At 35.8% G+C, this 18,006-nt stretch overlaps 1 protein-coding gene across 2 annotated transcripts in view; it reads right to left on the reverse strand.

Annotated features, from left to right (window-relative positions):
• Positions 1-222: 222 nt before the first annotated feature.
• The window catches only part of pdgfc (platelet derived growth factor c), a 49,828-nt gene continuing 32,044 nt past the window's right edge, over positions 223-18,006 (reverse strand). For both annotated transcript variants that reach the window (XM_052574984.1, XM_052574983.1), the window contains 4 exons: positions 9,546-9,726; positions 2,264-2,471; positions 1,957-2,177; positions 223-1,654 (listed from right to left, as the gene is read on the reverse strand). In XM_052574984.1, the coding sequence (XP_052430944.1) occupies positions 1,541-1,654; positions 1,957-2,177; positions 2,264-2,471; positions 9,546-9,726 (724 nt within the window). In that variant the 3' untranslated portion in view covers positions 223-1,540. The remainder of the gene's footprint in view (positions 1,655-1,956; positions 2,178-2,263; positions 2,472-9,545; positions 9,727-18,006) is intronic.

Raw genomic sequence — 18,006 nt, forward strand, 5'->3', positions numbered from 1 at the left:
GGAAATAACGCTGCATGTCTTGTTTACTCAGCTCCCTTTTCCAGTCAATCAAAACTGAATTTGTGAACAAATCACATTGGCTTCATTTTCCACCAATGTCATGTTTTGTTATATTGTTTTAGTGTTCGCATGCCATCTACTGAAAGCAGATGAGATCAACTTTTTTGCCAAAATCAAGTGAAAAGGAAATTGCGTCCACTATTCAAGGAATGCTGAGAGAAACACTGTCAGTCACATGATTTTACTCTTGAAAAGCTTAATGCAGAGATACATCATTAACATCCAATTACGATCTCAAAGACTGAAGTCAGATTGCAGTAAATTGTTCATTGTCATAGGGTTCCCTGGCAGTACTTTGCATTTTTGTGACAACTGCAGATTACTTGGGCAAACCAATGCTTTAAGCGCCATTTGGAAAAACCACAACAATTTAGTTAATCGTTTAATGGTAGAGGAATATGGTACTGGCAGTTCTATGTCCCTTTAACTTCTAAAAAGTCTATTTACATGAACATCTAATGGTTTTAATTTTGTCTCCAGTCAAACAACAATCTTATTACACAATTAAAACAGTTATTCAAACAACACAAAAGTATAAATGTCTCTACAAAAAGAGTGACTAATACTGAAAATACTACAGTGATTATGAAAGGGGAAAAACAATTCTTACATGCCCAAAATGTTGGTACCAAAAACTGTCATGACATAGGAAAAGTCAACAAATCACAATTTGAAATATATTTACACAAGTTTCACTATTGTATTTTAGTGTTCTTTCTCAAATGGAGCCATTTTTAAGAGTCTATAGTACAACACAAAAGAGCAGAAGATGCGTGATCACTCAGCTCTGGTAAAAAAAAAAAAAAAAAAGACATCTTTATCTTTCCTGGAATATTCTTTTTGAATTATTCATGAAAATATGCCGATTCAGAAATGAATAGGTGACTGAGTGCTGGTTTATGACAAAGTAATTCATTTCTTTGGGATGTTATTGAGGAGAAAGTCCATGCCACCTCAAAATTGTCCTTGAATTGCTGAAAGTTGATGCACAGTCAATGTCCTTTTAAGTTGTGAAAACAGCAAAGAGAAAAATGATATAAAAGAATGCGTCAAATCCACTTGTTCCACAAGTAATAGCACACTCACTTCAGGCTCTCTAGTTATCCTGGAATACCTAATTTCCTGAACAGCTCTATACATTCACTCACACACAGAAAGAGATTCATGAATGTACATACACACACACACACTGTTTGCAAACCTCCCCATACACACAGAGAAGCAAGACCGTGTTCAATTTTCCTCCTGACATTCCATGTTATCACAGGGCCAATGGAAACTTCTGCATAGGTCAGTTCTCTATAGATTTGTGAGCCCAAAACGAATGGAACCGCAGGTTTAGATAAATCAAGATTCTCTTTCATTTCATTAGTTTGCAATGTCAGGGTAAAATCTCTTCCGCACATTTATGCATGATGCAAGAATTATTTCCCTGGTTGAGTCTGTAGAGGGCCAGTGTTGCTCTCTCCCTGGGACTGTTTTAGTCGGAGTCATTTTTACACACACAGCTACACTCCTCATGGTGCTCCAGGGGGACATCTGTTAGAGTCTTTTGCAGCCCCCGACCCCCTGCTCGGTGTTTCAGCATCAGAACCTGCACACGAAGAGACAAATATAGAGACAGACAGAGAAACACACAGAAATTATTCAAGCAATTAAACACCCCATCACGTCATGTAAATCTAATGTGCCTCATCATAATTGAACATTAAATTTGCACTACATCATTTCTAAATTCAGGATACATTTTAGAACCAACTCAAAAACAGCATAGTAAAGCATTAATAGATGACACACTGATGCACACATAAACACTTGCACACAGTTATCAGTGAAATAAACCTAATATGTGAAATACAGAGTATAATAGAAGGCCTTCTGTTCTTTGCTATATACCTCATGGTATTTTTTGGCCACTTTGGTGGGCGAGCACTGGCAATCGTAGCAGTTGTGAGAGCAGCATGCACAGTTCCCTCCACAGCGCTTCACCAGCAGGCAGCTGGGCCAGAAGATGGCGTCCGTCCTTTTCAGCTCCTCACGCAACGAGACGGAAAAGTTCCGTGGAGTGCAACTGTAAAGCCGAACCTCCTCACGAAGCAGGTTCAGGTCCACCGCTCCTATTCAAACAAAAATATACAGCTGTTTTTTAAAAAACTTAGTAGTTCCAGCATTGACTAAGTATTTTTAAATACAGGATCTTCACCTCTGGATTTCTTTTGGTGGAAGAATGATTTGCCCACCACCTGCCAGGAAGGCTTGTAGAGGTCCTCTATGTCCACCTGCCAGCGTTCCGGCTCCAGGTATTTCATTACTTCCTCCATTGTGCTGAATCCAGCGACAGCTTCACTCAGAACATCCACACTCTGCATCCACGCAGGCATCACTGCAGGGGTCTCGGGCTCCGACTGCCTCTGAACACACAAATAACACAAAAAAACAAGAAATCAGTGGTACTGCAGCCACTCCGGGCCATTTCGGTTTTAAAAGATGATTATAAAGTATTCTGCAGAAGCCTGACATATTTTAACATTTATTGTTTAATGCTTTGCTTTCTTCTCAAATTGTGGCTAATTAAATTAAATTAAAATGTAAATATAATTTAAGCAGATCTTAATATAATTTAAGACTGCATAATTAAGTAGTAGCTGTTATATTAATGAAGTATAAATCATTAAAATGCAGAAAATGCTAGATGTGAAAAGTAAAAATATTTCCCCCCCAAAAATAATATATAATCATAGAATAAAATTCACTTTTTAAACTCACACATATACATATATATATATATATATATATATATATACACACACACACACACACACACACACACATATGCATATATATATATATATATATATATATATATATATATATATATATATATATATATATATATATATATATATATATATATGTATGTGTGTGTATATACACACACACACACACACAATATATGAATAATTATCAAATTAAATACAATCTAAATCTACGCAAAATGCAGTTTTTCCCAACAAAGCATCAGAGAACAACAAAAGAGCTTTTGTGTTACTAAATTACCAATTTATAAGGGAATCATTTTGCTAGACAGGTTCAAGTTTGACACTGGCTTATCCACAGAGTCAGTTAACCAGCCCCCAAGCAGTTTTACCTTGTTTGAACTCAAACATACAATTAAAAATGTATGCCAGGGCAGCAACACTGATACCTATGGTGTTGGGCAATCTGTAAGAAGCCACATATCTGCACTCAGTTCAACTCCTCTCCGCTGCCTCAGGTGCTGTGGGATCTGTCAACATGTCCTTTTTCCAGCAGCTTAATTCAGGCATACTAACATAATCCCCCTATGAATGACACGTCCAATGCTGCACTCTAAACCGGGTAACAAGTGAGGAGTGAGTTGGCATGGTTACTATTGTGTAAAGGACAAGGTGTCAATGGAAGGTCTGTGATTTCCACAATGATAAAAAAAGCATTGCTACCGTGAACAAAGCGGTAAATGAGGTCACCAAGACAGACTGATTGAGGGCATCTGAGTCAAGCACTAGAAATAACACAGTGCCAACATGTGTGTCAGTACAATAATACTGTATGTGGACTTTAAGCAATGAAAACATTTCTTTAAAGACATTCAAATATTTTATAGGATATATATACAGTACATTTCAAAGTTAATGTGATAAGTACAAGGATCAGGTCAATCTCAATATAAATCAAAGACAACAAGTGTTCCTCTGCCTTTGAAAGACTATGACCAGCTAAGTCAGATTTACAAATGCATGACTCTTATAAGCCACTTATTTTATTGTTATTTCAATTGTTCAAAAGGACTCAATAACTCCCAAGTGACCCGTTTGAATCATTCTAATGAATGCTTCAGTGAATTATCACCTGACTCACTGAACAGCAAGTCACCATAACTTTCACTCAGAGATGTAAATCTGCTGCACACATCTATATATATATATATATATATATATATATATATATATATATATATATATATATATATATATATATATATATATATATATATATATATATATATATATATATATATATATATATATTCGTAAGCTCTCAAGAGCAGTTGCAATTACCTCATAAAAACCTGTACATTCAGCTATCCTTCAATACACAAAGCTGGCTTCCAGTTTTTGGCACTGGTCAGCATCGGGGAATGGAAACCATTAACAGCTTGTGAATGTGAGGCACTCTTTCAATCTGTCAATTAAAGATTCTCTGAGCCCTGGACTATAAACCCAGAGCCAAGCATCCCAACCGAAGCGGATAACAGCACTTGAGCAACTTTGCTTACAAGACATAGGAAATTTAGGAGAATTTCAGATATAAAACATGGAATCAATGTATTTAAATTCAACATATTAAAAGAAACAAATGACAACTGAATACTTTCTCTATATTTTAGATCTCTACTATGCAGGTATTAAGGGAGTTTAAAATGCATTTAAGGGTGCACTCAGTAACTGGTTTGCTCATTATAGAAACACAATATTCACATTCAGACATTTATTTAAAAAACATGCAGGCAACATATAATTTAATAAATAGACCATAGATCTAAACAATCGAAAAAAAAGAAAAGAAAAAAAACTACTCCCTTCAAAGGGCAGAGTCAGAAGTGTGTTCTTTTAAGGGCATTACTGTCTAATTTGCATTTGGGACTCCCTTGTTGAAGGGAACGACTGACCTTAGGTTACCCTGACAATGCTGTGCGTACAGCATTTAGCATTCCATCAGTTGTTGCAAATAAATATTTCTTCTCATTATTATTATTATTTTATTTAAATATTGTCTCACTGTGTCTTATTTACTATTAAACTTTATCAAAATTAACATGCGTAAGCTTGCTAACACTATATTTCTATCACAATTACGATTTAAATCACTTAAATCATGTCTGGTTGAAAAGAGTGCATTTATAAAAAATAAAATCATCAAAAAAAAAAAAAAAAAAAAAAAAACCACTAAATGCATACGAAGATATCTTGATACTTTGTGTGAAGAAATTAGGTAAAACTTTACTTAAAGCCTTTATGTATAATGCATTATGAAGGGTATTATTCAATATAATATGGATAAATATAAAATTACAACCAAATTTTAAATGCATAGAGTTGATAAGTGTTATAATGTATTAACTACGGTTAAATTTTTTTATGAGACAATCGTTCATATACAATGTATCATAAGGTGCATTACAAGGCATAATTAATGCATTAAAATGACTTTTAGAATGCATCATACATAAAGGCTTAGAGCAAAGTGTTACCAGAAATGATTATTCTTAAGCATCATGTCACTGCATTTATAATCTGCCAATAAAGTATCACATATCACAGTAACACTTAAGGTGCTTTTCCTCAAACATCTTGCTCATGTCATCATATTTCCTAACAGATGCTTTGATTAAAGGTAAAATATTATCCACAAAATAATGGCCTCATTTATGTTCTGAAGCCAGACAACATGATGTTTCAAATTGTTTGCAGGTTGTACAGGGAAAATGGCTTAACAGATGGACATGAGCGCAGACTCAGATGTCTGCCAGTAGCCGTCAGAACACACATGAGAGCATTCAGCTCTGTAGAAAACCAAATAACAGTGCAGAGGTCTCACTCAAAAATGCGGGTGATTCACTGTGGATGTATTTTGGTGAGGCCAAGCTTGGTGGCATGCCAGTCATACACAGTGGTTGAAGGAAGAGGAGAAGAGAAATGAAGTGAGTCATTTTCACACATCCAACTCTGAATTTTGAATAGACATTGTGCTTGAAATTATATGCCTTATGTAATTCAGTAATCCTTGTGGTTGTCCTGAACTAATGTTACTGAGAAGAAAGGTCCGGCCAACAAAACCGCCATCTACAATTACTTTTAAAAACAAGTGGCAAATACAAAGGTTTCTTACACACAAGTGTATACCGTGTTCACACTGCACATTAACCTCATTCTTTTAAAGAGAAGCTGTTTCCAATTTAAAATGTTTATAAAAATCCTGTTCTGAACTTAGTTTGGCCTCAGCAACCCAACCATGTCCCACTTTTGGTGCCTATGAAACTGGTTACTCTGCTTGGAAAGAAACATCTCGCCTTTGTTCTAGACTATTTTGGTCTATTTAATGGCAATAAAGTTTATGCAAAGCAAGTGGAAATCAGTAAGCACATGCAAAAGGCATTTTTAAGGTTGATCTGAGGAGGAAAACATCTATGAAATCCAGTTGGGAGTTAAAAGCAGACTTTCTTGAGAATCCCAATTTTTTTCTTATTTCCAGAGAAAGGTGCCGATTTAAATGACCTCTTCCCTCAAAACCTTACCAACTCCCAAAGTCTCTTCCTGAGAATCGCAGCTGGGGCTCATTTTCCCTCTTCTCTCTGTGGTAGTGGTGAAGGGGAGTGATTGCTTGTTTAAACAGAAAGTGCAGGGGCGCCCCCATGATCCCGGGTTTCCAGTAGCTGAGGTTGACCACAGAGAAACAGAATTCGGCTGTTCCAACATGGCAGCCCATTGCTACCGCATACAAACCCAACAGCCAGCCAAACAGGCCACTCATTTCCCCAAGTTGCATCATAATAGGGAACTTTGAAGTAAAAGATCTGAAGCACTCATCATTTAGATTAGCATCAGTGGACAGTGGGGTAAAATAAACTGAGATATAAACCTGGATGCAGTATAGACTAAGAACACAGTTAAGAATTTTATGAGAAGTACACTGGATTTGTGAACTGTCAGGTGAATTAACAGTTCCAAAATTAACATTTTTACCCAATAATGTTATACCATCTATTAATGTGTGGCTGCATGCTAGAAATGTTGATCTCCGCAACTTTCCACTTCATCTGTTTGTGTAGTTTGGTTGTTATTGATATTTCATCCAGGTTTATAGTTTATGAAATGTTCTGGTCTTTTCCTCACACTGAAATTTCCTTATACTGGATCTCTTACATGTCAAGGACCAAATATGACTCCTCCTGTAACATAAATAAGTAGTTATATACTTTATATTTTGTGTAATACATTAAACACTAAGCATGATATTACAGACATGTTGTTCATATTTCTGTTAAGCCAAAACTGAAAAAAATGGGCTTATTTACTAGTATTAACTAATAAAAATGTCCCTCCACCCAACACTATTTTGATAAATGAAACCTGTTTAATGAATTCCCACTTTTGTGTAAAATGCTTTTCATAAAAAAAGAAAATTCACCATAGAACCTGTGATAAAGCTTTTTCTTCAGTGACAACTGCAACACAAAAAGATGAGATTAAAACATTAAGAAATATAGCTCCCATCTACTACTACTACTATACTATGTAGGTAAAGTAGCAAAAAAGGTCACAATTTTTAAATTCTTCCATCAAAGAAAGAAGTGTGACACACTTAGCTTTTTTTTCTTTTCTGCAGGGCATCCAAGGACATTTCCTGCTAAATTGCAGTTTAGTGTCATTAACACCACTGCTGTCTTTAAACAATTCAGTTGACAGTAGGTGGTGCAGGATGTGCAAATTAAACTGGGAATTAAGACATGCCGCCAGAGAGAAGCTGAATTTAACGGCAAAGGAGATTAAAACATAAGCTAACTAAAGACTTTAAACATTTAGAAGCTAGAAAAGGCATTTCTTCACTATATGTTAGATTCTATGTGCTTTTTTTTTTGTTTGCCATACTATGAAATTGTATTTTTGTATTCACCTGGCAAAGATGTATCATCCATATGCTCACTTTATGTCGAAAGAGCACACAACAACAATATTTGCAGGATAGTCAAGCAATGTTTCATAAAAGAGCAAATGACTTATTTTTAGGTTGTTGAAGACCTTCTGCCACACACTCCGTGACATTTTAGAACACACCAATTCAAACAATTTGACGCACACAGGCACACAACAACCGAGATGCAACTCCCATCCACAAGCCTCCTGAATACAAATGCTTTGGTGAGCAATAAAACAAACTGTGCACTGTGAGTCAGGGCCGGAGGAGGCCATGTTGAAATTGTAAGTTCCAGCTCAACATCCTCCTCCACAAACCCTATAAATAGAGCTTGATTCAGCCACATCTTCTCTGACGCTAGCTCGCTGTCCAGAAACCAGCCATAACACACCACCTCCTCTGCAACGATAGAGCACCCCTAGTATAAAGAGTGGAGAATGTACTCATCTACACATAATTCTACATATAAACATGCTTCATTTTATACCTGAAAGCCAAAAATGAAGTAATCTAGGGGAAAATCCCTAAAAAGAACAATCAAAAGATCTCCTTAAAGGCAAATCGATGTCCCTTTATTGTTGTCAGTTTTGGAGCCAGAGATAAACTAAAATGATTTCATGCATTTCCACTGCAGAAAAAGTACTGAAAAATGTCTAATTAAAAAAAAAGTCTAAATACAGTTAAATAACAATATTGTAACTTACTGACTCAAATATCTTTGAACAGTAGTGTATTACGTTATGACTGGATTAATTAAGACTCTAAAAGACAATATTTTTGTTGGCAAGTAATGTAATAGCACAGTTACCATCGTTTGGCTCTCACATCAACGGAAATGCAGAAAAAGATTGACAGCATCAGCACTTTTAATAGAAAATATGAGATCAGAAGCAGAGGACATATGGAAACCCCATATGTTTAATAATCCTCAGCCACATTTGTCCTGTCTAGTTTTGGTGGCATCTCTCACCACAATCAACACTAAGATAATTAAGTTTCAGCAGAATAGATACAGCCATTATCTACCTGAAGATAAAGCACACCTTTGTTCACTGAAAAACAACGAGAGTCATTTTCAGGCTACGTAGCAAAGCGTTCAGACACGCTCTGAAGCCTCAGTAAACAAATGCAAGGGAAAGTGGAGTCATAAACTTTGACAGGCATCACACATCAAAGCCAAGCATGTCTATTAAATCATTTCAGGGGAATAATCCTTTTCAAATGTGCCGTGTGACGCCTGTCAGAGTGTAAATTAAAGGGAGGAAACTGAACCATGGCCAAAGTGGAAAACACCGTAGCTCGCCCTGCTGTGGTTTTCACCACCACAAGAAGTGAGACATTGAGGAGAAGGTCTCTGAGGTAGGACTATGATTATAGCTTGAAATTTCCAACTTAGTAAGTGCCATTTAAGGTTGCCAGGTCATTTCAGAGGAAGGGATGGTGATTACAGCAACAGATGCATTGTAATAAAATAGGAGTATGTTTAAGTTCTCAGGATCTCTTTTTCGATCCCAAGTACATACAGTATGACTTTTCATGTGTTGATATTCAGCAAAGCTCACTGCATTTCTCATAAACATTTAATTTTATTTTGCACAGTGTGTATTTAAGTTCATCAGGTGGAGGAATAATATAGTACAGGGCCGTTAGGGATTAACAAAACATTTTCAGCAAAAACACAGCCAGCCCTATCAGTAAATGTTGCATAAGCATTGCATAAGCAAAGACGTGGTGAATGAGTAATTTCATACCTGCTGAAGCAAAGAGTAGTGGATGCAGAATCCTGGGTCCGAGGGAAAGTATTCATCAGAGACGAAGCGGATCAGGATCTGGTTTCCCTTGGACACCTGGGGTCCTGGAACCATCTCTGAGCCACACCAACGCCCCAACACCACGCCTCCGACAGGCTCCTCCACCTCCACATAATCATACCTACAACAGCAAAGAACACCGTTTTTTACAAGGGACTCATTAATCACTAGCATTCAGCTCCTGTTTACATTCATCTTCAATGATGTCATCATAAGCAGTTGGGCAAGACAGATCGGCACTTGTGGCCTTTTAAGAGCGAATTTCAAAAGAAAGGATCTCAGATTTTGTGATGAACATTTATGAACAGTAAACCAAAAAGCAAATTGTTTTAGTCAGGATTCCATATCAACAGGCATTTGGATACATGTCATTAGTTGTTGATGTGAAACAATCCAGAGAACCTTTTACGATTTTGGTTTAACTGATTGGATGTCAAAACACATTTAATGCTGTTTACATCTGCATTTCGCACTCTCTAGTTGGGATTGGATTAGGCAAAATCATCTACACTATCATTCAAAAGTTCAGGGTCAGTGAGATTTCAACACTTATGCAGAAAGTATACATTAAAATGATCAACAGTGACATTTAAAAGATTTATTTTTCAAATAAAATGCAGCTATGTTTTCACTACATTAATAAAAGAATCCTGAAAAAATTTAAAGCAGCACAACTGTTTTGAACATTGATGATAACATAAAAATGGTTTCTACAGCACCAATGATTTCAAGGACCATATGACACTGAAGACTGAAGTAATGGTTGCTGAAAAAAAAAAACATTTTAAAATATTACTATTTTTACTGTATTTGAAATTAAAGCGAATACAGCCTTGTTGAGTATAAGGGAATTATTTCAAAAACAAAAAAGTCCCCAACCTCAAACTTTTAAACAGTTCATAGACATATTCAGAATATCTCTGCAGTTTGTCAAATTAGCATGAGCAGCTTAAAGTTTAAGGGTCATTTTTGACTCCTACCTCGCTACCTAAAATATTGCACAATCCTATCCGTTCAATTCCGCGAAAGTTGAGCTAAAAATAAAGTTGACATTGTCGTCTAGAAGGATGGTTAACATTTTGTACATACATGTATATTTTGGACCTTTTCCACATTTGATGCCATTTCTAGCGAGAAAATAGTATTCTAGTAATTAAAGGGTTAGTTCAACCAAAACTTGGTCCATGTTTTACTCGCACTCAAGGCATCCTAGGTGTATATAACTTTCTTCTTTCAAAAGAATCCAATCGGATTTATATAGAAAGTTTGCCCTGGCTCTTCCAAGAATTAAAATGGGAGTAGGCAGGTGTTTTTATTCAACACTCCAAAAGTAGCCAAATAAAGTACATCCATCCATATTAAAACGTGCATTACACGAAAACAAAATAAAGGTACAACTAAACTGGCTGTCGGTGAGAGGACTTGCATGCCTTTCCCCCCACAACAATACTAACATGTTTACCTTCTCTGGTTTATTGAGAAGTCTTTTACTTTACTTTATCTTGAAAACCAAATCCTTCATCTGCCATAATTTCCTTAGTATTCGTGTCATTTTTGCTGCATGTTTGTTATCTTAACAACAAATTTTCAGGAAAAGTTGCTAAAGGAAGGTCGATTTGTTGCTAAAAGTTGCTAAATGACACTGTGATGTCATTGCGCGATGAAGTCAAAGTAATCACGATGCAAAATTGTGTCACTACATCAAATCTCAGCAAAAAATATTTTTTTACATGTTAATTTAGATTTGTTTGTAAAATAATCTAAATTCATAAGATAATATTAAAATAGAAAACTTTTTAAAGGGGGGGGGGGAGGGGGGGTGAAATGCTCGTGAAATTCCGCTCCATCTAACGTCACACAGAGCCATACTCAAAAAAAACTTTCCGAAACTTGTGACAAACCGGAAGGAGTATTTTTGGAACAGAAATACTCCTTCAAATGTACAACTTCATTTTTGAAACTTTGTCCATGTTTAGCATGGGAATCCAACTCTTTAACAGTGTAAAAAACTCAGTATGCATGAAATAGCATTTCACCCCCCCTTTAAACACAACATTGAATTATTGAACACTTACAATTTAAGTTTTTATACGCTAGTAAACTAGTATATCTGCATATTCTGAACACATGCTACACTCTAAGAAAAGTCTGTAAGAATAGGGCACACTCCATGTTAATTCACAGGGTATTTTTTTACCTGTATTTTAAATTACGCATTGTTTAGTGTTTTCGGTTTACAGGGTTAAAACAGATAATGTCCTGGAAAATTACTAGTACATTTTCAATTTTTCTAGATATTTTTCTAACTGATCAACAATCACAGGTATAAGCTACTAACAAGGGGTATCATGTATGAATGATTATTAAACTTATTTTAATTATCAAATTGAACAATTGCAAATAGCAATAATTTAATTAATGTGATGTGTGTACTGCAACGTTGGCTTCCTCTTTTTGTGAAATTTAGACAGAAAATGTGTGCATTTTTATTGTTTGAGACACTTATCAAAAATTGCTAAAAGTAGATAAAAAATATTTAAAAATAGATACATTTTTTGCTACGTTTTTGGAAGAAATAGATGCAAGGGTAGGCTGAAAACAGGGAACTATGGCTTTAAAGCTAAACACAGCCATTCAAATAAAGGCAGTGAGGAAAGACAGGAAAAGTAGAGAGAGGAAAAATGAAAGCAGAAGTACACAGAGAAAAACTGAGCTAAATGCTTGGGAGAAAGTGAAGAGTGAATAAGATTAAAAGGAGGGCTACAGACATCTAAGCTCATAAATTATATTTATCTGTATTTGATCTCAAGCTAATATGCTAACGTATTAGGCTTTTCATAAGCTACAATAGCCGTGACCTAGAAATCCATTCTCACAAGCATTTAATGAACTGAATAAGCTAAGAGCCGGAGCACCGCTAAATGGATCTCAATCACCTTTATGGCATTGCTGTCCACAGAGAACATGAGAGCTAAATTATCTTTTATTATGATGGCTAAAAACATATTAGATTCTGGGACTACGCAGGTATCCCAAATTGGCACTCAGCAACTGAAGAACTGTTTTGTACTACACATGCTTCAGGAAAATCACACTTAAATGATATTAAAGGGTATGTAAGATACACAGTTTCACCTAATCTCATGTTAATCTTGAGTACCTATAGAGTGGTACCGCATACTTTATCCACTGTTCATGTAACGCTGGATTCTTGGGGAAGCTGAACACGGTAAACTTTCTCTCACATCCAAAAATGCACTTATTTGGAGGCATTCTCGAACAAATCCTATGCAGTGCTGCCGACGATTTTGGAGCATGCTGATGTGCGCGTCTCACTCTCCTCTGGTCAATGTGTTTGTGCGGGCACGCTTTTCCGAAAGAAATGCTCATATTAGGACTTCCGTTCTCATCTACATCATTAGATGCACGATCTAAAAAAAAAAAACCCAGCCGAAACTTTTACCAACCTGGAAGTAAGATTTTGGGCACAGAAATTCTCAGTCATTCTTCTAGATTATTATTTTTTGTTAACTTTGGACGTTTAGCATGATAATCCATCTCTTTAACACTGTGAACAACTCTGAATACATAAAACACCACTGTAACACCCTTTAAATTAAGTTTACTTGGGGAGGGTGGGGGTGTCATGCTCACTCAAGGGTTATTTACTAGTTTTTTTTGCTTATTTTTATGAAATGGCATTTTGTGCCATCTGTGCAAATTTTATTTGCAATAAAGTAACATCATCGTAAACAAGTACTTGTTTACATAGGATATATATGGAATGTATTTTATATTATTTAGACACTTATTGGCTATAGTTTGACAATCTTCTAAATAAACATGCCATGAGAAGTCAATCTAACTTAACATTTTCTTATTTTGACATTGCTTAAGAGTTCATCAGGCTCTTAATGATTTAATCTAAGCCATCTTTTGGAATATCTATTAATCATTACCAGGCCAATAATGCTATTTTTTTAAATGCGCATATATATATCTATATCTCAATATAGCATTTGTTACGAACAAACAACCACTGGCACGTTAAGAACCAATAGCTACAACATGCCACAGTTGTAATATAAATGTAGGGGAAATCTATTCCCTTACAGTATTTTATTATACAGAATATTTCTTATAAATTCTCCAAGTTAGACAAAATTTTACACAATAAATAAGCCTACAATAAATCATGATATATTCTATCAAAGGTGCTCAAGGGTAGTTTAAAAAGATTTTAATATATGTTAGAGCTGGTTCAAGACCAGTTTTCTCCTCTCAATCTTTTTAGTTTATTTGCCTTTCTTAGATAGTCTACTTTCTCCATAGCATTTTAAAATAGCGGATTCTCTAAATAATTCAGATAGATCACATATTTGATGGCACACCACTCATGAACAAATAAAATATTTTGGGTACTTGCTAGTTTTGGTTATTTGGGGGCAGGGGGTGGTTATATACCCATACAGCAAAATTATGGAGAAGAATGAACAGCACCTTCTGAAATAGCATAATTTATAACTAATTATAAACTAATTGTTTAAGCGCACTGTTTACTAAAGGAATTTATGCAATAATGCAAAGGTCCTCAAAAACATCAGAGTGGTTTTGGGTACTGTAGCAAAAAAAATAAAAAAATAAAAAATTATATATATATATATATATATATATATATATATATATATATATATATATATATATTTATATCTGTTGATGGAGGGGACTGGTGCAATGGCTGAATTTTCTATTAGACTTGTATTTAAAATGATTTTAAAACGGAAAAATAAATGCAGATTTTTGCATTTATTGGTGCAATTTAAGTCAACTCACCCCTTATGTGTCTCATTGCCTTTGCAGGCCCTAAATTACAGTCTTTGATGCAACTTGGACTGAACAAAGTGGACTGAGCATTTATTTATTTATAATTTTGTTTTTAATAAAGAAAAGAAGAGAGAGCATTGTTGAGGTTGTGTTATTTCTGCCTGCATGGCCTCAATGCTCCTGCAGTGTTCAATAAATGGTGGTTTCAGCGGCCGCTGCCAAAGCCTGGTACTAATCATTTGATTGGACAAGAATACGTTTATGTGCCAGCACAGCCGTTTGGCTTTTTGGAATTTGTATTGTTTACTCTCTGTCCAGCCTGACACTAAAGTTTCAAACCACATTCAATTAAAACAATAGGTCATCAAGCACTTAATGAAAAAAAAAAAAAATAATAATAAAAAAAGACATTAAACCCCCTGATTTTCGACACATACAGGTTTGATTTCCACAAAGCCAATACACAGGAAAAAAAGGCCTGAGGGCTGAAAGATCTCTTATAAATCAGTGTAGACCGATACCCCCGTAGGTGTATGAGAAAACCATTAAACAGCAACTGCTTTGCAATAAAGGTCAATATAAATATTTTGTGCTCACAAAGTAAACGACATAAAAACTGCAATTAGCCAAAATTAAATGTTAAGGTAACATCACCCATTAGCTAATGAATACATGTTTCACTCTGTCTGTTTCTCTGTTCTACCTCAGAAGACCATAAAGCAGAGGGGTTCGTCTCATCCCAGTGACACTTGAGGCAGATGGCTCATCAATAATTTAATTTGATTTCACTATTACCAGGTTTACATGCATACATTCACTCCACAGAAGCTAAAGTAGGACAGAAGAAAGTACCACTGATATCTTTTAGAAAATATGGCACAGCATCAGAACACAAACACTGGATTGTCTTGAATCTATGTAAACATAATGCTTTAAAAACAAGCCACATTACGAGATTCCAGCTAATAGCGTTACAAACCAACACCACTTCATAAGCTTAATCATTCTCTCTATTAGATGATTGCAAAATGTGTCAAATAATCTTAAAAATAGTGCTATAGATTGTCAAAATATATGAATACAATATAATTAAATATATTAAATATATGTACACAAAAGGCCTATTTCTCTCAAATATTGTTCACAAATCTGTCTAAATCTGTGTTAGTGAGCACTTCTCCTTTCTAGAGATAATCCACCTCACAGGTGTGGCATAACGATGATTAGATAGCATGATTATTGCACAGGTGCGCCCTTAGGATGGCCACATTAAAAGGCCACTCTAAAATGTGCAGTTTTACTGTATTGGAGGGTCCGGAACTGGAATATGCTGTTGTATACACTGATCCAGAGCATCCCAAAAAATACTCAATGGGTGACATGTCTAGTGAGTATCCTGGCCATGTGAGAACTGGGTTGTTTTCAGCTTACAGGAATTGTGCACAGATTCCTTGATGGGGCCGTGTATCATGATGGTTGTGATTGAATGGAATAAAAATGGGCCTTGGGATCTCATCACGGTATTTCTGTGCATTCAAAATGCCATTAATGAAATGGACCTGTGTTCGTTGTTCATAATATATGCCTGCCCATACCATAACTCCACTGCCATCATGGGCCACTTGATCCACAACGTTGACATCAGCAAACTTGACTTGAACTGGACTTGAAAACCGAGATTCATCCGTGAGGGAACACCTCTCCAAAGTGCCAGCCGCCATCGAATATGAAGTCAAGTCGGTTACAATGACGAACTGCAGTCAGGTTGAGACCAACAGCTCTGTTGGACTATCCTGCAGTAAGCATGCCAACTGGACGCTCCTTCAAAATTTGCAGCATCTGTAGCATTGTGCTGTGTGTTAAAACTGCACATTTTAGAGTGGCCTTTTATTGTGGCAAGGTTCAACTGTGCAATAATCATGCTGTCTAATCAGCATCTTGATATGCCACACCTGTGAGGTGGATGGATTATCTCGCCAAAGGAGAAGTGCTCACTAACACAAATTTAGACAGATCTGTGAACAATATTTGAGAGAAATAGGCCTTTTGTGTACTTAGAAAAAGTTCAGCTCATGAAAAATGGTGGCATAAACAAAAGTGTTGCGTTTATAATTTTGTTCAGTATATCACATGCTGATCAAAATTCCTAATAGTTGTCAATAGATAGATAACTATCTTATATCTTATATGTTCCTTTTCAACAACCTTCGTCCTTCCATCAAAGACAGAACCAACAAAAAAGAATTCTAACAAGCACAGAAAATCTGGCCTAGTTTTCTTATCGGTCGGAACAAACACACACACAGGAAGATGAGAGTTGTCTATAGTGGCCTGTCGGCTCTGGGCTGGGCTTTGCTGGAGGCAGTGTGATAGGATTCAGCATGCAGCTTTATTACAGTTTATTCCAGCCCAGTTCCTTTGATTCGATCTAAACAGAAGGGGCTTTTTTCTTCATCAACTGTCTAATAATTATTTTACTGCTTTTCAATATGTGGTTGCTCCATTTAAAAAAGTTGGACGGCATGGAAGTTGTGAAGGGAAAGTTGCATGGTCTGTACTGTACAGTATGTGGATTTGGCTTATGTATATTATATACACACACACGTTCAGAGTGAGTGCTTGTATCACTTGTATAATAATGACTTTAATGATTTATTGCTGGTGCAATCATACAGACCCCCATCACTGCATGGCTGCCAAGTATAAAACACACAACACAAACCCACACAAACTCTTTCCAGGTCAAATACACTCACTGCAAAAACCCCAACCCTACACTTGCTCCTCAAGGCCACAGCCTGTGATTTAAACAAAGTGGACAAGCATAGATGTATAGCATCATTGTTGTTGCCAAAGGGTCCTGTTTTATTATGTTCACTCATCTGTCTGATATGTTTATAGGCAGAGAACAAAGCATATTACTAATTGTAAGCCACAATCAAAAATTCTGAGAATATTAAATTGGTGTAAAAACTAGTGTTTTCCTGCTGAAATCACTTAATATGCTAGTGGATAATGCTAACAAAAAGCAAAAAGTATAGACATAACAGAATAGCATTAAATCGAACAACATTTACTACATTATATCAAAACAATATGTTTTTATCAGCTGTTTGAACTCACGGCACCCATTCACATTAGAGGATCCATTGATAAGCAAATGATTTATTGCAAATGCTCAGAATCTGTTGCAATAAAGAAACACCCTCAGGCCAAGATGATGAGTACATTTTCAGCAAATTTTCATTTTTTTGATGAACTACTACTTTAACCACAAAAAAAAAAAAAAAAAAAAAAAGTGTTCATATCCAGTTAACATGAAGCCACTAGGAGGCGTTACACACATAGCTGGCAAGACTCCATAGGCTTGCTAACAAACGTGTATGAAAGCACATTATGTAATTGATTATTGACAAGAAATAAAACTACACTGATTTACTGTAACACTATTTCACACATTAGGTTTGCAGACAATGAAGAACCTTTCACAGATAATGTGTACAAGTCAGTAGGGCATTAATACAAAAATAGTATTATTTATCAATAATTAGAAGAGGTCTACGAACATTTTTTCCAC

The sequence above is a fragment of the Carassius gibelio genome, chromosome B14 (genome assembly GCF_023724105.1).
Source record: "Carassius gibelio isolate Cgi1373 ecotype wild population from Czech Republic chromosome B14, carGib1.2-hapl.c, whole genome shotgun sequence".
Classification (NCBI taxonomy): domain Eukaryota; kingdom Metazoa; phylum Chordata; class Actinopteri; order Cypriniformes; family Cyprinidae; genus Carassius; species Carassius gibelio.